Below are 21,710 nucleotides of genomic sequence, written 5' to 3'. Positions count from 1 at the left end.
CTATTTAAATTTAAATGACGAATTTCAATGAAGTGAAGTGTAGTGAATCTAAAGAAATGAACATTTTCCAAATAATATATGACAAAGAGTATATAAAATATATGACCTCAAGGTCTATGTTACCAGGTCATAAAATAAAAAAAAACATTTCCATTTCAGCGGGCGTGTCATTTTTGACAGGTTGACGATTGACAGAAAATGACAGCTGTTTTACGTGATTACAGCTTCATATAAATAATAAAAAATTATTGGGCAATAATAAATAATGAGGTTACGAGTTGGTTACGAGTTGCGTGCACTGGTCACTTGTGAGCATTGTGACGAGGTGGCGTAGCGCGGGCTTTGACTTCATAATCGTAAAAAATTACCACATAGAAAGAATTTCGATAATTTTCTTATTGATATAGCTTCGATTGTCTGTTCATTTATATTTTATGTTACGTTCTTCAGTGTCGCGTATCTCATAATGTCGGTGTCAGTGAAAGTGAATCCAGATTTACAGAAAGAAAGGGACAATTGTACATTTAACGTTACAGAACTTACAAACCTCATAGATGGAGGCCCGCAAAAAACTGAAGAAAGAAAGAAACGAGGTGATTAAAACAAACAACAATTTCTTTAATTTATTTTCTTATTAGAAAATTTACTCATACCAGAAATATACTTTAAATTTTTCTATAAAGTGAATATAATTACGTTTTAAAGCACGCAATCATCTGTAATGCCTCACAAATCAGATGTTTTTACTAGAACAAAGAGAAATATTAATCTTGTTTGTAGATACAGTTCATAGGTCAATAATTTTATCTTAAGGACCTGAATCATATATGTTTATTATGATAAACACAAAAACTAAATGCTAAACAGGGAGAAAAGATTTAAATTTCTATTTTATTAAGTATATTTATGTATGGAAAGAATTAAAAATGAATAATAAGAATTTCATATAGTAAAATAAATGTGTGAGTAGCTATCAAAATGCTAATTTTAAACTTTGTGATGGCAGTCATATGACTGTTTGTATAAGCAATGTAAAATAATAGACATTAAATATGTAATTAACTTAAATCCCACATACATAATTACAAGTTTAAATAATTTAATCTGAATAATTCAAACATCTATATAAAAACTCCACAATAATTAGAGCCTATAAGTTTTTATATCTATTAATACTAGTTATGTGTATAGTTTTCAGCATATTTTTACATAATATTAACTTACAAACTTTCTTACAAATCTTTATAACTAGATAACTTTAAATATATCCCTTTTTTTGTAACAGAACAACTAAATTCTGTAATTATAAAAAAATCACCTATGCAACTAAGACACCTATGTATATCCAGTTAATATTTCACTACAGAGGAGATGGTGTTCAAAGAAGGAATACATATTGATGAAGTGCCATCAGACTATCTTAGCCACAAGGAAAAATATGAACTGGCCGTTAAGAAAGCATGCATGCTGTTCAAAATGATGCGTAGACTTCAAGAAGAAGAAAATGCTGGTATGGAGAATTATATGTGAGTATACACTTAATAGAATGTAAGAATAATAAATGTACATTGTTTCAAATCAAAATCTAAACTTTGTTAACAAAGTGAAACAAATATGAAAATTAACTTGTATAATTTGACTTATTTTTGATTAAGAAATTTATTGACTTCTATTGTACAAATCACTTCTGGATTTGGATATTCTGTATAGGGTAGTTTTAATTTGACTTTTTATTTTTTAATAACATACTATAAATATTACAAAAATTTTACTTCATTTTGATATTAAGTGACATTTACAAATTACATATCTTTATTTGGTACAGCATATATTTTGTCTTCATTCTGTATACGTCAAATCTTCGGACAGGGCACTTTTGGGCGGGAACCTAGGGTCCGCCATCTTGGGCGACGGTTCGCCACTAACGCTACACTATGTGATGTTCATACCCACACTAATGGGACAGGCGACGGTTGAACAGCAAGCGTACTGGATCGGCAGAGCCTTCAATCTCAGCATCATTGGCACATATGCACAGGTTTGTTTAAATAACACGATCCCGCCCGTAATGCAAAAGTGGAGGGGGGAATTTTTGAATTCAGGCAAAGACGAACATACTTTAGTTTCCTTTCATGATTAGATAGATAGCAAAAACTCGTATAATTTATTAGTTATAGTATTTTTCGGTAGCTACGAAATTAATAAAAGTACCTACCAAATTATAACCTCACCTTTGTACATTTTCAAAAGTGCAAAACCAACAAACTCATTATAACTTATATTTATGAATAAAAAGACAAGCATATAACTTTAACTTTGACCAAGAATCTATTTTTGTCCGTAAATTTTTATGTTTAGACGGAGTTAGGTCACGGCACGTTCATCCGCGGTCTGGAGACGACAGCGACGTACGACGCGGCCACCAAGCAGTTCGTGCTGCACAGCCCCACGCTTACCGCATACAAGTGGTGGCCCGGAGGACGTTAGTATATCATTATGCTTTAAAAAGTCATCAAGTCGCTAGTTTGACCTTGGAGTCAGCATCTTACAACACATTTGGTTTCAACACGTCCTAAGAATTCAGCCATAGAAGTTACAGCAAATATAATTCTTGTCTATGATCTTTGTCCATAGAATCTAAATACAGAACTATAAAAAAATTGCATCTTACTATGCAGGGTTTTAACGTTAAAATCGATCAAAAAATAATACTAAATGTTATGTGTATCGTAGTAACAACAAAGACAATCGTCAAGAGCTCAGACATGTTAATTTTGAATTTAAATTAGTATGTAAAATCTATTTAACATTAGTATGAGATACCTACATGCTAAATGTTTACATTTTCATACATCTATTCATATTTAAATGCAAGTTCCCATCGTCGAAAACACGCTTTTCCAAACAAAAAAAATCAAATTATAAAATTTGAACTTGAATTAACTTGCAGTAAATATAATACAAAAAAACAATATACATATAACCAATGCAATACATTAATTTTATATATTCTTTGAAAAGTGGTTTTCCCACAAAATAAGGTCTTAAAACTAAAAAAAATCTCCAACCAACAAAATATTATTGTTATTGTTTTATTGGGATGACGTTTTTTTTACATGATTTTCGACAATGGAAACTCACAGTTGAATGACAGTGTAAGGTTGTCGTTTATTTAGCACGTTCAGTGCTACCGACTCGCATTTCGACTTCACTTTACCAGGAAAATAATTTGTGACGCTGGAAGTGTTATAAAACCGGCTTTAATCCCACGACTGTTACATAAAAAAAAAATATCGAGTCAACATAACCATTAACTTTTTTGTATTATTTATAAAATTCGAAATATCTGGCTGGATGTTTTTAAAATATATTCGTAACCATTATAAAAATGTGTTACCTCTCAGATAATAAAGTGGAAAAAACCATATTGAATCGAAACCTTGTATATCGAACTTTGAACAGTAATGCGTAAAACTAAACACGTTTTGTTGTAAGATAGTTTTCTGTATTTTAAATCATATTACTATGGGATTCTAAAGACACGTAGAGAAACATATACTCATCCCTGTCATTCTGTTAGAAAAAGATGAGACAACAATATTTGTGTCTGATATGGAAAATCACGATTATTTTTATCGATTCTTTTAGTACATAATTTTAAAAATAATTAATATCTAGAGAATCTACCTTCATGTTATCGGAATGATAACTGAATGCAATGAATATTTGTTTTGATTGAGTAAACAATTATTTTGAAATTCAATGATTAGTTCAATGACATGAGATGCTTTCTAGATGTTTCTATAGTTCTATACATAGCTAAGCGTTATTACGATCTTGACCAACGGTACACGTATACAATGAAGTTTTCGTCATCATTTTAATAGGATGTTAGAAATAAATTATTTTAGCTTTTTATGATTCTTTATTACGTATAATAAAGCTATAGGTAAACCGCACGAAAGGATATGACTTTTTGTAATCAAAATGTAAAGGTGGAATGATAGAAAAATATAATTTACGTTTTAAATAATACTTACAAAATTATGATATGTAATGTTTAATTACAATAAGAATTTTATGAAAAATAATCAATTGAACCTGGATTAGCAAGAAGTCTATAAACAACCGTCATTGTCTCGACGAACGACCTCCATAAGCGAGAAACTCAGGTTAGATAGAAACCTTTATAAGCGAGAAAATATCACATTCCGTTCGATTCTCGCTTATTCAGATTCGATTATCGTGTATAGATTTAACCGTTTTTTCCGTGACCAAGGAAGAAAGGTGCTCGAAAATTTTATAGTAGTTTGAATACTAACTTTTATTTACTGCTACAATGTGTTGTTAACAGTGGCGCACACAGCCAACTACTGTGTGGTGATGGCACAGTTGTATACACAAGGGAAGTGTCACGGCATACATCCGTTCATCGTGCAGCTTAGAGACGAGGAAACGCACATGCCACTGCCCGGCATCAAGGTCGGCGAGATTGGCGCCAAGTTGGGCATGAACGGCACAAACAATGGCTTCCTAGGCTTCGACAATGTTAGAATACCAAGAGAACACATGCTCATGAAGAATTCTAAAGTATTGGAGGTCAGTTATCTTACTAATATTATAAAAGCAAATGTTTAGATTATTGAGTCAAGTCATATGTAAAATATCTATAGATTTGTAGAGTCGTGCATCGATAACCCAGTTTATTAACCCTGTAACCTTTTATCGATTATTCAACTTAAATGATCTAGTTCAAAATCCACCAGCTACGATAAATGTATCTTAATGTTTCCTATATTTTTCCTATATGTGTATCGTATATTTACATAACTCTATATGTTTTGTAAATTATCGCATAGGTACTGCAGACCTCAATTCAAACAATAATTCGTATAATCTTTGTTCCCCCACTTCCTTTGTTAATCTATCAACTATCAATATCTAACATTTACATACCAATTATCCATTAACAAGTGTAGGTAGGGCCCGCGTAAGGGTAGGCCACCGCCCAGGGCAGTGCACTGAAATGGGCGCTACAGGTTTCTCTCTGTAATACTGAGTATTTTTACATAGCCCTGTTAACCCTAAAGGCATGGTAAAAAAAGAGGGTGCCGTAGATATCTCGCACTGGGCGTCAGTAGATCTTTATTGAACATAGGAAATCAAAGTCATGTGATATTGTTCGAAACATAATTTATTTATTTTATGCATTGATATCCGGGCGATAAAGATAAGGAATGTACCGAGGTTGGATTTGATGATAAAACCCATATAATACCTCGTACTAATTAATACAGTACATCCAAACTGCTGCCCTTTAATAAGATAAAATATTTCGATTAGAAATTTCGAAATAAATATATCAACACGTATAACATGCAACGCTTCTTCACTTCGTCTCTTCGTTTCTTGTTAACACAAACGAACAATGCCAATATTTTACTGGAGGCGTTCCCCGACAGGACGGTACATATGTGAACGCGCCGAGCTCCAAGCTGACGTACGGCACTATGATGTTCGTACGCGTCATGCTGGTGCACGATGTATGCAACTACATGGCCAAGGCCGTCACCATCGCAACCAGATACTCCGCCGTCAGACGCCAGTCACAGCTCAGGCCTAAGTAAGATACCAATGCACATACATACAACATATATAGAGACTTCTTTCAATCTAATGTCGAGTCCCCAATGTGCCTTGTGCGCAACTCACAACCTACATAGTGTTAGAGCACAATTTTTTTCCATGATACTTCTTCGATCAAGTAATGGAGAGGTAACAGAACTCGACAGATCGATGCGCGTAAATCTGTATTTGTAAGCTCGGATGAATATCTGTCCAATAAAAAAGGAACGTTCTCTTTAGTTCATCAATTCGTCGTTCACCAAATTTTACGATGCGGTTACACGTTCCACGACACGTTAATACTATTTTAGTTTAGTTTTTACAATTAGCGATATATGAGGCCTGCTAAGGAAAGATACTGTTTGTGATGTGCCCAGTGAGCCGGAGCCTCAGATCCTAGAGTACGTGACGCAGCAGCACAAGCTGCTGATCGGCATCTCGAGCGTGCACGCGTTCCGTCTCTGCGCCGCCTGGCTCTGGGACATGTACAACAACGTCACAGCAGAGCTCGAGACCGGCGACCTGGAGAGGCTGCCTGAAGTTTGTATATTATTATTTTTTTAATCTGTATAATGTCATTCGAATCTGTTTTTTCCCAAAATGTTTTAGATCATCATGTTTTTTTTAATTAATTCTTAGCATTTGCATCGATCATAATCGTAATCTGCAAGTCCTGGGTTCGAATCCCGGTTACCAGTGTGTTTTTCAATTCACATAGGTATTTATCCGATGTTCTTAAGAAAGACATCGTGATGCAACCTGCACATATCTGAGAAAAAAATCAAAGATATTTGTGAAGTCAACGGCTTCAAGTTCCTCAGTTGCAGAGCTGATGATGATGATGATGTTTTGTGTGTTGCATATAGTTGCATGCGTTATCGTGTTGCTTGAAAGCGATAACGACAAGCGACGCTGCGGCGTGCGTGGAGCGCTGCCGGCTCTCGTGCGGCGGACACGGGTACATGCTCTCCTCCAACCTGCCGCTCACGTACGGCCTGGTCACCGCCGCCTGCACCTACGAGGGGGAGAACACCGTCATGTTGCTGCAGACTGCTAGGTCAGCTTCATTTCCTCAATACAATCACCACTCTGTCTAAATAATTAAAAAAGCCTTCGAAAAGTAAAAATTTCGACTCGTAAAAATGTGACCCTATAAAATAAATGGGAATGTATTTATAATACATATACACTTTTTATACGGTTTATTAATATTATTGAATAAAAGTTAATTTATAGCTACTGTTGAGCGAGACACACTATAGCACTTATCGTGCAAGAAAGTGAACAAAATAAAGTTGCCACATTTATATTTGGCCATAGATACAAAAAGTATTTTTTCTAATAATGAACAGGTTGGTTTAGTGCAGGTTTATTGAATAAATTAAAGTGAATAATCATGTCTACATTACTATCGTCATGGTATATTATATAATTCTGCGACCGTTTCTTATAAGGAAAGGATGGAAATGTTATAAAAAAAAGGCTCGTTCTTCTTGCCGATTAAAGGTATACAACCCATCTGCAATTTCGTATGCTCATAAGAAGCGGTGTTTATTTCGGCGAATTCCGATGGCCTTATAATATAAGAAATGTATTATCTGTATGTATATTGTATTTTTTTATAAAATAGCAGATTTTTTTGTAAATTTACTAATATTTCTTTTATCATTCCATCTAAGCTCTAGGCTTGTGCTAGGATATGGTTTACGACAATAGTCGAATGGCGGGATTCGAACTCCCGACCTTGTGATCGGAAATCCGTATCCTTAACCATTAGGCTATTGACGCTTTTTAATTGTATACGTCAGATACTTGGTGAAGGCGTGGCGCACCGCGGCGCACGCGCTGCCGCCCACCGTCTCGTACGTGGGGCTCGCGCGCACCGGCCGCCGCTCCCCGCCCTGGGACAACTCCCTGCAGGGCATCATCAGCGGCTTCCACACACTCGCCGCTGGGTAAATCATACACTCACACGCACACACACACCACTTCTAAGGCTGACATTTATAAACGATACTCTGAATTTGCTTAGACTTACCTTACGCCAGTCTTATCTCAGCTTTTGCTCAGACTTATCTCTAAATCGAATTTATAGTCGTTATGGTTTAAGCATGTGCTGAGCCAGAGCTAAGACAAATTTTGACACTATTTCTATTCACATAATATATTTTTGGTTATTCAAAAATAAATATTGATATTTACAAAATTAATATTTATGATACACGATTCCTATATCTTTAAACTTATTCATTTAATCAAATAGTTGTGTTTAATTTTTAATTTACTATCTATTTTATGAGAAAAACGACGAAATTGACGCTTGTTTGGGTAAGCAATCGATAGAACGTGACAAGATTATTTGACTTGACAAAGTAAATGACAACGTGAAAACCTATTTCATTTTATCGTTGGTGATATTACGTGGAATTCTTTAATTATCCGATTTTTTGTTCACCTTGCGGTTTTCTGACGTACGACGCATTTCTTTAAAAATGTTCATGGATAACATCGAAAGAATTGACAGAATATTGTCTATGATCGACAACATTGACATGCTTGGAACATCGGCTTTGAATAATATTGTCCCACGCATGCCAAAGTATGTGTACGAAACAGTTATAATCATGATCCATACGTGTTAAGCGATACACAATTTAAACAATGGTATCGTTTCACAAAAATCATTGTTAAATATGTGATTCTACCTCTGATTCGTGACAAATGAAGCCACAATAATAATAGAGGATTACCCATATCACCAGAAATACAAATACTGATTGCATTGAGGTTTTATGCCACTGGAAGCTTTCAGGTACACTATATTATACATTTTTACAATAACATTTTGTGATCTGTGTTGTTGTGAACCATATACACGTATAATCCTAAAGAAATAAATAGTTATTGTGAGATAGTTATATATATTAACGTCATGGAACCTTACCTATGTCAACTCAACGTTAATGAGCGAGACCCCTGTACAAAATATGTTTGTTTGATGTTCATCAATTCTGTATAAATTTTCTCCTTTCTGTTGTAGACTGTTTGTGGTGATTATAAACAAAATTTCGTAAGAATTAAGTCAACTTTTACCTCAATCTATACAATTCCCGGCCGATCTGCATACTGTAAAACGTAAATTCGAGGAATTGGGTAGGGCTTACGACCTTCATGGCACACATGTCAAAATTATTAGACCAAGAGGTATTGCTCACTCAGAAGCGTACAGAAACAGAAAAAGTTCAGACAATTGTAGGCCTGATTTTTAAATTTATGACCTGGTTGCAAGGTGGCCTGGACGTTCACATAATTCTGGATGTAAGACATAAGCCATTTTACTTTAACTTTTTTTTAATTTCCGCGCGGACGTATTCGCAGGTAGAAGATAGTATTTATTTATTTTCTTTTTTAATAGGAAAATAGGTCTTTGCGTGTCGCAGATTGAGAAACGTCAGGCGAGCGGCATGTCGTACGAAGACGCCTGGAATATGACCTCTGTGCAGCTCACGGCCGCTTCCGAGGTGACTTACTCTGTTTCATTAAAAATTACATTTTTAAAGTGTATTTCACACTTAGAAAAACAACAAAAAAGCCTCACTACATTAACAAAGTGGAAGGTGACAGTTGTATTTATTACTGTAAAGTTTCCATTGTCCAAAACTTGTTTAAAAACATTAACAGTTCCGGCAAAGAAATTTTAAGGTTAATCAACAGTTGACATGTGAGTGTTGCCAGTACAAAATGAAGTCATAGAGTATAAAGTGTGTGTTGTCAGGCGCACTGCCGCGCCATCATCCTGTCCAGCTACTACACGGAGACTGAGAAGATGTCGCGGGGAGTGTCCGCGCCGCTGCGTCTCGTGCTCACTCAGCTCGTTGAACTGTACGTAGTCTACTGGGCGTTGCAATGTCTCGGAGATTTGCTCAGGGTTAGTTTGGTTTTTTTTTATCTTCAGAGAAGACCTTCTGCTTATATTGGAATAAGCTCATCTAACACTATTGTCCTTGCTTGATTAATGATTGCCTAAAGTTAAATTAATTTTAAAGACTAGTTAATTCAATTTTAACACAATAAATACACATCTATCTAAAACATCCGGCCGGTTTCTATTTCATTTACTGTCGTTAAATGTTTTTAAACTGTTAGTGCTATAAAGGATTCTTTTTTTTTCAGTTTACATCGATATCTGAACGTAATATCGAAGAATTACAAAACTGGTACGAAGATTTGTTGGTGAAACTCCGACCTAATGCTGTAGGCTTAGTGGACGCCTTTGATATCAGAGATGAGGTAAGATAAAAAACTCGTCAGAACAACATAATTTGGAAATGAGAGAATAGCCAGTAATTACATAGTAATTAAATGTTGCCAATACAGCAATCTTCATTTTCCTCTTCATATTTAATTTGTTTATGCACTTTTTATATAACCCTGATGTCAAACATTCGCTCATACAGATTCTCCGTTCCGCTCTCGGTGCCTACGACGGTCGCGCGTATGAGAGACTGATGGAGGAGGCTATGAAGAGTCCACTTAACAAGGAGCCAGTTAACGAAAGCTTTCATAAATATCTTAAACCATTTATGCAAGGAAAACTATAGACAACGTATATTGATTTTAGTGTAGCCATTTTTTTCAATAGGTTTGCAATAATTAATCAACATTGAATTCAATCAGTCTCATTTGACTTCAGACCTGTATGATTTTTATGAGAGACAATAAATAAAAATAGGTTTATAAAATGTAGCTACTTATTATAGTAAGAAATGATATCATGTTCATGTCATTATATTGTGTATATTTTACTGTCTTTAATAAGTAAAATGTTATTGTAAATAACAAAAAATGTGAATGAATGTATATTGAAATAAAATTACATTTTATGCTTTATGGTGATGGATACCGATACATTCCTTTATGAAATTTTATGAGATTTTATAATATATTTTTGTATTTGTTTTGTTAATGAAGTTTTATTTTTTTAAAATCTGCCAAAAAGATAATATCAAATTATTTATTCGTTTACGTGATTAATTGTTTCAAAAAAGTGCTTCAAACGCCGCGGGGGAAAGATGTAAAGATTTATATAAAGCAAGCTACCTGCAATCAAACTGCGTGAGCAATTTTGCGGAGCATGGTTTAAATGAAAGTAACTTTTTATGAATAAATATATTATATAAAAAATGTATTTAAATAAGTGTGTCACAACTTTCCCGTAAAATAGGCAGTCATATGAATTCTATGTATCATAGTTTCAACATTTATTCCAATTCTAATAACTAAGAAAGAAATTTCTTCAATATTGATTTTATGCCATTGAAGTTATATACTCTTTGCATAAGACAGTAGCAACTGGTAGCAACACAGACACGTGAACTACTGACACTGACAGGCGACAGTGACAGCTGCAAGCCCTAAGCCAAAGCAGAGGCAGCGGATATAAATACAAATATTTGTGTTGCAAAATGAAGTTATAATACATAAAAATAATTAAAACTTGATTTAAGAGAAACGCCAGTATGACGTATCTTGATAAAATATGCCGTGCATGTCTGAATGTCAAAGAATCTTTCAAATATGTTCTATTTGATAATGTTTCACCAGAATTGTATTCATTTTGTACATCAGTTGAAGTAAGAATTGTTGTACATTTTATATAATAGTAACATGCTTACAGTTTGTAATTAGTATACTGCAGTAAAGTCAAATTATACACACCAAATCACTTAAAATGTTTAAACTATTTTAAAAAATAGTTTTTTTTTATAGGTGTACCAAAATGAAAATTTACCTAAGACAATATGCGACAGCTGCTACGATATTCTTACAAAATTTTTCAATTTTAAACAAACATGCATCAAATCCCAAAATACTTTACTTGAATGTAAAAACAATGTGAAAACAGAAAATGTAACAGATCTTCGTGATGTTGATATAGGGATACAGGAAAATGATGATCATGACTATGAAAGTGGATTTGAACCGGAGGCCATTAAGATGGAACAAAATGTAGACAAACTTATAGATGGTAGTATTTTTTTTCTTAAAGCAAACAATGGTTTAGTTTAATAACTTAATTTAAACCTAGAAAGCCAAGTGACTACAATATAATACAAATTAAGTTAAATATCACTTGTTGATTAAGTCATTTTTGCTACAATTAACAAAAGAATGGACAAACTGACAAAACTGGTTACATAAAGACATAGTTATTTATTTGCCAAAAACAATATGTGTACTAATCTAAGTCTAATTATGGACTAAAGCAATTTAAGTCATATACATATGTTTCTGCAAAAATAATTTGTTCAATCATGTAATATTATTAAAATTGATTTTTTCTTTTCCAGATGATTACAATGATATTAGGACTGATAATGCTATTACAGACAATGACTCATCTAGTTGTAATAGAAAAAAAAAGAAGAAAGGTTCTAAAAAGTAAATCTTTATATATATAATTCTTCTGTGAGTGTGTATGTCACTGAACTTCTCTCAAACGACTGGACCGATTTTGATGAAATTTTTTGTGTGTGTTCGAGGGGATCTGGGAATGGTTTAGATTCACAATTTTGTCCGCTGGACAATTTTTTTTTAATTAATTTTTAATTTATTAGTAGTTGTTGACTTTGGAATGTTTTACATTGGATCCGACAGACGGCGCTACCATCATTAATTCAAATTAAAGACGTGTAGACAGGACAACGTCTGTCGGGTCCGCTAGTATCCTAATATAAAATATTACATTATAAACAAAATAATCTGCTGATGTATATATATTTTACGTTTACAGACTACAAGAAATGTCATCGAAACATTTGATTGAAAATTCTGTGTCAAAAATAAATTTAACATGTAAAGGAAAAAGAAGGAAGCTAATTTTGATCTGTAAAATTTGCAAAAGAAGCTACAGTTTACCAGAACGATATGAAGCACACAAATTGGAACATGAGGGTAAAAAAGTAAGTTACTAACAACTTATTATTACCCGATTAACAAGAAAGTAATTTTCTTAACAAAATGGGATAGCATTTCAAACAAAACTATCAGTGATGCATATTTTAAGGAATATGGTTTGGTTCGTAATATCCTGTACTTAGTATTTAAGAAATTTTACTTAATTTAAGGAATCACACAGGATTCACAAAGGGCCTAATCGGCTTAACCAGTTTTAACAGGTGTCATTTGATTTGCCTTCTTGCTGGAGTTTCATTGGACTGTTGTGTGTGTTTGTTTTTAAATAACAAATTGTGTTAATATATTTTAGGTAACAATACGTTGTCCTGTATGTGACAAGATATTTGTAACATGGAGTGGTCTGTTTAGGCACAAGGCGAGGCACACACATCTCGAACGTTTCAAATGTCGCACGTGTGGCAAAGAATTTAAGACCAGAAACACACTTCGCATGCATCGCGACACGCATAAAGAACGAAAGTTCTGTATATGTGATGTTTGCGGAAAGAATTTCCTTTCACTCAGTAGTTTAAAGGTAATATAGTCTGACCTGCAGTATAAAAACCCTCTCCCGTATTTTTCATATTCGTAATTTCTTTACATACAATAGAAAGTTAGTAAATACCTTATTCTTGGTTGTGTCAACTGTTATTGAAACTATGTTGCCGTCTTTAATTACTTATATTTTATTTACAGAATCATTTAGAAATTCATAACGAAAGTAGAGAAAAAAAATATGAATGTGGTGAATGCGGAAAGAAATTTTATGCAAACCCAAATTTAAGAAGTCACATATCGAAACACCACAGAGAGAGAAAAAAATTTATATGTCAAATATGTTCATTTCCATTTACAGATAAATATTGTTTAATAAAACATTTGCGCTTACATGAAGGTTTGAAGTTATTCAAATGTGATATATGTGAGAAATCCTATGCAAGAAAAATAGCTTTAATAGAACACAAAAGAGTACATTCCGGAGAGAGACCATTTACATGTACAGACTGTCCGAAGAGTTTCCCAACTAAGCAAAGACTAAATGAACATTATAGAACACATACAGGTGAAAAACCACATAAATGTGTAGTGTGTAATCAGAGCTTTTCACAACGAGGTACAATGAAGAGGCATATGAAGGTACATGATAAATTGCCTACTACCCACATTTAATTGATGGGTAGTTATAAAAAAAACCGAAGTGGTACAAGCAATGATTACCATCAAATATGCCAAAGAATACCGCGTCACACTGCACATTCAGAAAGATTGAAATAAAACAAATGTTTTTAATTAATCGATTACCCTTTTTTATTACTAAAACTTAAAGCTGATTCCTAACACTTTGATATCACGATTCATAAAAAATTGACTGATTTTATTTCTACGCGTTACACGCTTTATATTATTTGATATAAAGTTTTGTGAGTTGTACAGACTGGCTGGAATAATAATTTTCTTTTTATATTTTCTTTGCTACACCTTTCAATAAGTGAGGTTAGAAAAAATGTACTCAGATCATCTTAGTTTTGTACTTATTTCTCATCTGACTAAAATTAAATCATAAACCTTCCAGAATTAAGTTACAATATGATCCAGACTGAAAAATACACTACAATCCTTATTAACATAATACTGCAAATTCGTTGCACTGATAATGATTATTAGTAGCTACCTCCACTTTGTATTTAACAAAGTTCTCATAATTCTTGATTTTATTTAAAAATGTTCCCAAAGTTTTTAATTCACATTAAAATCTTTAATTTCATAGTATCAAGCTTCCCCATTCCATTTTCTATATGAGAGTGTTTTTGGCCCGTTAATCAATAATTGCATTTGAGTCTCTGGCATAACATTTTGTGTGTCAGTGCTCTTTCCGTGACCCTTCATGTGCCTGTTCAATGCACATTTCTGTATAAACGCCTGGTTGCATAGCTGACACTTGTGCGGTTTCTCTCCGGTATGGATCATCCTATGATTCCTTAGGTCTTTACGCGCCATAAACTTCTTTGGGCAGAGATCGCAAGCGTAGGGACGCTCGCCTGAAAACAATAAAAGCATTTAAAGTTTCAAATTTCATGTATTTTTTAACTACTGGGTTAATTTTTAAAAAATCTTTTATAAAATAAGAAATGTTGTAAAACTTGTCAAAGCGTCCTTACCAGTATGAGTTCGCATATGAATTGCTTGAAAACTTCTACTTTTAAATGTTTTATCACATAGTTGACAGGAGAACGGTTTGTCTGCTGAGTGGGACCGCATGTGCTTCACTAGATCCGCCTGTAAGAGAAATAGTTAAACAATAGAATAATTATTTTAAGTTACATTTTTCATAAGCAAAACTATTGAAACATATATGTATATCTAAATATAACATTACAATTTTTATATTAAAGAAGACACTTCTTGGTATTCGATAAATCAAATATCATGGTGGCTCGAAAGTTTGTCCGAGTAAGATTTTTAGGTGTAGCGGTGTGGATTAAGGGATCCAAAAGGAGGTGCGCAGCTAATCTTGAGCTGACAAAATAAATAAATGGACAATATATATAATACCAAAGTCTAATGACCAAAATTCATAAATGATTATGGTACAACAAAGTAATGAATGAGTGAATGACCATATTGTTATTTATGCATAACAAGAAACATTATGTACCTTTATATAAAACCTCATATTGCACATATTACAGGCAAAGTTCTTGATACCAGTGTGCCTTATTAGATGTATCTTCAAATTGCCCGGTTGCGAGAATTTCTTACCGCACTGAGAACAACCGTAATTCTTCTCACTGCTATGCGTCTCTATGTGCATCTGAAATATTTTATTTGGATTATGAATATAAATTTTGAAGAAATGTTTGTATTCAATAATGACAGATTAAAAATGCAACATCCCCATTTCTTTCAGCAATAAGAAGTTGTAAAAAATGTTGCCAGTGAATATAGAAAATTAGTGTTATCATAACAAACCTTAAGATTATAAGCTTGTACAAACTTAGCGTCGCACAAATGACACATATGCCTCTTAATACCAGAGTGAATAAGCTCATGGTTCTTCAACACGCTGAGGTAGGCAAAACACTTATTGCATGTGCTACATTGATACTTGCGACCCGCGGTATGCACTCGTAAGTGACTATTCAGATTGCGAAGGTTCAGGAATGTCTTGTCACAGTATTGGCACTTGATATCAGGCTAGAAAATAAAAAAATTAACTCATAGTATAATATCTAAGCCATATAAATATTTTCTTATGCATTAGATCTATAAATCAAAAATTTAGGATAAGTTCCATAGTAGCTCTTCACATTAGATGAGGGGTGTAATGGATTAGAGGATGGTGAACAATTTATACTTTGAAATAAGATGGATAAAATTGTAGAACTTTCTATTGAATATTCAGTAGTGTTTGCGTAAGTTGGCCTTACTTTTTTTCCAAAATGACTTCGCATGTGTGCTTCAAAATTCTCATATTTCTGAAAATTTTTCCCACATTTCATGCACTTCATTCGTTCTTTTCCTGTAAGTGTTTTCTCTGTGTACTGTCTTAGGGTTCGTCGTCTTCGTCTAGAATACATCCAAACACATAGTATTAGTATGATTTATCATATACAGTTCAACTTAGATAAGCAAGTCATTGAATTAAAGAGAAAACTTTACAAGTGAGAAAAATATTGAGGTCCCTTGGACTTTAACTTATCCAGGTTTAACTGCATTTTTTCAATCAAACATTACATGCATGGAGGAATGCCAAATTCTATATAATAATAACAATTATACTATTACAATTTTTCAGTTATTTTGGGAAAATTGCAAAAAAAAACTGATAGCTAAAGTTCATAATATGTAAAAGTGTGTTTGTATTTCCGAAAACATTTTGAAATCTGCAAGCTTATACATATATTATCATGTTTACAATACCTAACTTTTGGTTGTTCTGGTTCAATATTCATGTTTTCATGATTTTGTGCATCATTAAGTTCTATTACAGTAACTTCTAATAAGTCATTTCTTTCACTGTTGTACTGATCGGGTCTTACATCCTGAAAAGCAAAAATCTAATTAAAAACTCTTTTGTAGGCAATTGATATGTTTTATGTATATGTATTTAAATGGAAACTTGGAAATGGAGACTTTTCTTATTTTATACCTCGGTAGTTTTTCCATAATATTGTTGTTTCAATATAGTATTTGAACGTATAACACCTTGCTTGAAGTAATAAAACTTGTTTAGCAAATCTAAGCATGTTTGGCAAATTAACTGTGGGAGATAGTCATTCTTGGATATCTGAAAAATACATGAAATTAAATGAATTGATGATGAAAACCAGTCTAAATCAAAAACATTAAGAGTAAAATAAAGTTAGTAATTTAATCTCAGTATTGTTAATTGCAGTAATTTAGAAAATGTTTGTTTCCGTACCTCAACGGATGTACAGTACTTAAACACTTCAGCGGTACAGACGATGAATAATTCCTTTAAAGGACCAGTATCAGATAAACATGCACGACAAATTTTACTAAAATCCAATTCAGTTTCCATTGTTTATAAGCACTTAATTAAATAAGGAAGATTATGTAATTTGAAATCAGTATTTATCCAGCATAAATTGTTAAACATAATAATAAATTTGTTATTGTAAATACATGGTAATAAAGTAGTAAATAAGAAAAATGATAACAAAATGTCAACTAACTTGACATTTGACAATAAATATGAATCACAGAGTATAAATATAGCAAGAAACGTGACATAATCCAGACTATTGTCTACCAAACAAAAGTGATAACAGCACCTTTGATGTCTCGACGAAGATTTAACTTTAATACTTTAATAGATACTAGAAATATTCAAAATTCTTTCGTATATTCTTCAACCTCGCAAACTACCTCTAATATTCCTCATCACGACATCCAACATTTCTAATTTTTTTTTAAATAGCCCCGTAACCCCGATCCAACCTGATGATATAGCCGAAAGATGATACACGCTTGTAAATGCCTATTCACCATACTGTGATCCATACAATGAAGGTACTTAGGTCATATGTGGGCGGAAAAACTGACGCTGGCAACTTGTTCCAATTCCTTGATGTACTCATGCGGTTCCCGGTTATGACAATATAGTACGGGGAGAACTGGCGATAACCCCAAATGAAATATACCAGTTAGCAAGATTAAAAAGCTGGTATCGAAATTATATTTATGTTTGTCTATTCTCACGTGAAAATAATAGGTTTTCACTTTCACTTCTTATGACGTTCGTGATTAAGTAAGCCTTAGGTAAAAGTAGGAATAATCAAAGTTGTGCTTTAGTAGAAATATTATATAATAAGTAACGTGCCTTTTACATCAACTAAGTATCATACTGTGAGGACATTGTGTCCTAACATAATAGTAAACCCTTCAGTCTTAGGTACTCAGGCACTTTATCTAATAGGTCAAGGATAAGTGGGCATTCTTAATTGTATAAGCGTAATGTCACATGTCCACCAGTGTGCAGACAAAGGGTGATGATGAATGACACACGCCCCGCGGGGTAGCGAGCGGCATTGTCAATGATAATCAAATACTATTTTATTGGATTGTGTACTGGCCGGGTCGGATTTCCGCCGAAGTACCGAATGGTCATGGAAACTTAGCCTTATAAGTTATTCATCCATCATCCTTCATATAGCGTGGACATGTAGGCAAAAACAAAAGCACAAATCGGTCTTTTTCTGAAGTTAACTTTTTATACGTTTAATTTATTAATTGACCTTACTCAATGGAATGCAATAGATACATCTGATCTAAGACTAACTTTAGCGCCGTGTTAGTTGCAGCGTCCTGTATACTTTCTCTTAAATTGTTTTGATAGTACTGGTTATCTATGTTTGATTGAAATTTGTTATCTTAAGTATTTTGTAATTTTAATCAACCACAGTATAGATTACTTTTGTACATAAGTTATATACACGTACTTGATAATGTTTAAAATCACAAACTGTCTTGTATTATGGTTTTCAAATATTTTGGCGGCGCCTTGTCGCCGGCGCGATGCGCTGTGCCCTCCCCCGCATCCCGCTACAAATGAAATTGTGTTCTGCGCAGCGACTCGCACGAAGTTAAGTCGCCAAGATATCTGAATAACATTATATTCACGATTACAAAAACACGATAGATTATACCATATCACTATCAGATAGGATATAATTACATCTAGTTAATATTAAAGTAATTTTTATAAAAATGAATACGGTGTTCGCCAAGTACATACCGAGCAAAGCAATACCATTTTAACATTAAAGTTAAAGTGCGGCTTGGGTCTGGTTATGAATCCTAAACCTGCTATTTCGCACTCATATTAACTGTATTTTAAATAGTTTAACCAATACACATATATGTGTTAGGTCCCGTTAAATTAAAACAAGTGTGTTTGTGATGCTGACTTGCTGACGTCACTCAGCGACGGCGCAAGACGCTTCGTACAATAGATGTTTCATCGCATAGTATTAGTTAGTTTAGGTTATGTTTACAATGTTCAGTACGTATGTTTCTCGCGTTTTAGTTATAAAATAACAATGTTTGTTCGTAAAATTTTATCAACATTTAAAGTGTAAAAGCCTGCGTGTTATTAAATAATGAAAAATACAATAACAATTCGACATATTCAGCCAATTTAACTCGCTAAGATTACACGTCGTCGGTCGCATAACATTAATGAATGAAATGAATTATATTGCTGAGTTCCAATACTGATAACGAGACATTTCAGTAACAAGTTTGCATTGATACAGTGCGGTATTGTGTGTTTTGTTTACTAATTTGTCATAAACATAACAATGGGCGACAACGTCAATAATGTGCCTATTTTAGACATTCCTTTTAATAAAAGAATATTAAAATTAAGTGAACAATTTTATAATGATTTTGGCTGCAAACCGAGTTATTACGTCCGAGTGCCGGGTCGTGTAAATATCATCGGAGAACATATTGATTACTGTGGATATCCGGTGTTGCCCATGGCTCTGGAACAGGATATATTGATGGCAGCTAATATTATAGACGAGGCAAAACTTTATTTACGGAACGCAGACAATAAATATAAAAGTGTTGATATAAAAATAAATACACAAGAAGTTGATATCACACCAGATTTAAATGGAAAACCTTATTGGTATAATTACATTTTATGTGGAATTAAAGGTGCGATGGAACACTTGAATAGTAACGAATGGAAAGGCCTTCAGCTGTATGTTGACGGTAATATTCCTCCCGCTTCAGGCTTGTCTAGTTCTTCGGCGCTTGTGAGTGCGGCATGTTTAGCGTTTCTGTATGCTCAAAATGGTACTCTGGATAAGACTGAAATTGCTTCATTGTGCGCCAAAAGTGAGCGGTACATTGGAACGCAAGGCGGAGGTATGGATCAAGCAATTGCATTTTTAGCAAAAAAATACAGCGCTCAATACATTACATTTCAACCATTAAACGCCGCACCAGTCGCATTACCAGAAGATGCTGCATTTGTTGTAGCTCATAGTTTAGCTGAAGCTAATAAAGCTGCTACTAATGATTTTAATAGAAGGGTAATAGAATGTAGATTAGCGGCTAAAATTATAGCCAAGTTATCTGGCTTAACCTGTGAAGGGAAAATTTTAACACTAAGTCAACTTCAAAGAAATCTGAATAATAATTTGGAAGAGATGATAGAACTAGTCTTAAAATATATACCTCAAGAAATATACACAAAAAAGGAGATATGTGACATTCTCAACATGAAGGAAGCAGAAATTGATCAAATATTTCTAACTAGTAATACGAAGCATTTAACTGAATTCAAACTTAAGCAAAGAGCTCTGCACGTTTACCAAGAAGCTCAGAGAGTTGAAGAATTCCGTAAAATTTGTTCACAATCAGAATTAAGCCACAATACCATGAACGGAGCAACGAATGGCTCGGGAAATGGATATCTCAATTCTAACAACACAGATTTATTGCTTGCACTTGGAAAACTAATGTCTGAAAGCCATGAAAGTTTAAAAACCTTGTATGAATGTTCTCATGAAAATTTAGATCATCTTGTTAATATATCTCAAAAATTCGATATTAATTCCCGACTTACAGGCGCAGGTTGGGGAGGCTGCATTGTTGCTCTGTGTCCAAAGGAAAAAGTCGAGCAGTATATAGAATTATTAAAAGACGAATTTTACGTAAAACATTGCAAATTGGATAAAAAGAGCGCGGATTCGTATGTTTTTGCAACAACTCCAAATCATGGAGCTTTGATATATAAAAATCTATAAGAAATTATCGTACGATGCATAAAAGTCACTTGTTCTTAAAATTATTACAATGAAGGCTACGATTTATATTTTTAGAATTATTAAAATAAATCTATACGTAAAGATTATTCAATAATTAGATAATATATAATGATTCAATATAATTTGTTAGCATATACGCCATTTACGCATTTATTTACTGATAAATAATCAATTTCATAAATGTATCCGATTACGAGATTAAAACGAAATATTTTTTAATTCATTTAGCAGTATTATTTTACTTTAAAACATCCAATCATTTAAAATTACCATAATCATAATAATTCCAAGGTAACTGTGATGTAAAATTCGAGATGATAGTTTCGATTTTGCATATTTGTGTCATAATTTCGTAATTCGTACAGGCAATAAAACTATCGATTAGACTAGTTTTTGTTAGTTACGAAACAAATGTTTTATTCCAATATTTTATGTAATTAATAATAAATTTATTCAAAAACAAAATCGTTTGTGTTCATTTTTTACCCATATATACCTATTAACCTATTAAACTTTTAGACCTTGCGAAAGTATAGCTATGTTTACATTTGTATGATAAGGTCAAACTTGATAGTGCGAAGAAATTGTCACATGTCGTGTAACGTGTAATATTTTTATTTATTTCATACTTTTCTACTCTTTTTCTTAAAACAGTTGATATTTGCTTAATCTAATTTTAGTTGGACCTGATAAATCGTAGGCATCACAACACATGTATGTACTTTCCTACATATAAATCACCATACAGCCATTTGCAGGAAAAACAGTACGTACTACTCCTGCATACCTCTTCACTTCCTTCAGACTCGCATCCTCTTGCAC

At 33.3% G+C, this 21,710-nt stretch overlaps 4 protein-coding genes across 4 annotated transcripts; 3 read left to right on the top strand and 1 right to left on the bottom strand.

Moving 5' to 3' along the window:
- The first annotated feature begins 195 nt into the window (after positions 1 to 195).
- On the top strand, positions 196 to 10,419 carry LOC106124649 (acyl-CoA oxidase 1). Its single transcript, XM_013321531.1, has 13 exons — positions 196 to 593; positions 1,367 to 1,526; positions 1,870 to 2,038; positions 2,359 to 2,482; positions 4,355 to 4,599; positions 5,463 to 5,623; positions 6,003 to 6,165; positions 6,492 to 6,682; positions 7,434 to 7,580; positions 9,041 to 9,146; positions 9,401 to 9,553; positions 9,799 to 9,915; positions 10,083 to 10,419. Exons 1-13 carry the CDS (start codon positions 467 to 469, stop codon positions 10,224 to 10,226), a joined length of 2,007 nt encoding a protein of 668 aa, XP_013176985.1. The 5' UTR covers positions 196 to 466; the 3' UTR covers positions 10,227 to 10,419.
- Positions 10,420 to 11,038: 619 nt separating this feature from the next.
- Positions 11,039 to 14,025, top strand: LOC106124800 (zinc finger protein 501). The gene is made up of 6 exons (XM_013321772.1): positions 11,039 to 11,258; positions 11,395 to 11,653; positions 11,976 to 12,066; positions 12,419 to 12,587; positions 12,893 to 13,117; positions 13,279 to 14,025. Exons 1-6 carry the CDS (start codon positions 11,145 to 11,147, stop codon positions 13,750 to 13,752), a joined length of 1,332 nt encoding a protein of 443 aa, XP_013177226.1. The 5' UTR covers positions 11,039 to 11,144; the 3' UTR covers positions 13,753 to 14,025.
- On the bottom strand, positions 13,870 to 17,245 carry LOC106124801 (oocyte zinc finger protein XlCOF6.1). Its single transcript, XM_013321773.1, has 8 exons — positions 17,006 to 17,245; positions 16,733 to 16,870; positions 16,504 to 16,625; positions 16,011 to 16,149; positions 15,553 to 15,777; positions 15,239 to 15,394; positions 14,742 to 14,859; positions 13,870 to 14,621 (listed from the first exon to the last, which is right to left on the bottom strand). The coding sequence occupies exons 1-8, from the start codon at positions 17,123 to 17,125 to the stop codon at positions 14,353 to 14,355; spliced, it is 1,287 nt and encodes a 428-aa protein (XP_013177227.1). The 5' UTR covers positions 17,126 to 17,245; the 3' UTR covers positions 13,870 to 14,352.
- A 1,624-nt stretch (positions 17,246 to 18,869) lies between these two features.
- Positions 18,870 to 21,308, top strand: Galk (N-acetylgalactosamine kinase). The gene has a single exon (XM_013321879.1). The coding sequence runs from the start codon at positions 19,407 to 19,409 to the stop codon at positions 20,865 to 20,867; it is 1,461 nt and encodes a 486-aa protein (XP_013177333.1). The 5' UTR covers positions 18,870 to 19,406; the 3' UTR covers positions 20,868 to 21,308.
- Positions 21,309 to 21,710: the final 402 nt, after the last annotated feature.

Source organism: Papilio xuthus, unplaced genomic scaffold (genome assembly GCF_000836235.2).
Source record: "Papilio xuthus unplaced genomic scaffold, Pxut_1.1 DF825946.1, whole genome shotgun sequence".
Lineage (NCBI taxonomy): Eukaryota > Metazoa > Arthropoda > Insecta > Lepidoptera > Papilionidae > Papilio > Papilio xuthus.
This window is presented reverse-complemented; position numbering and strand designations above follow the sequence as displayed.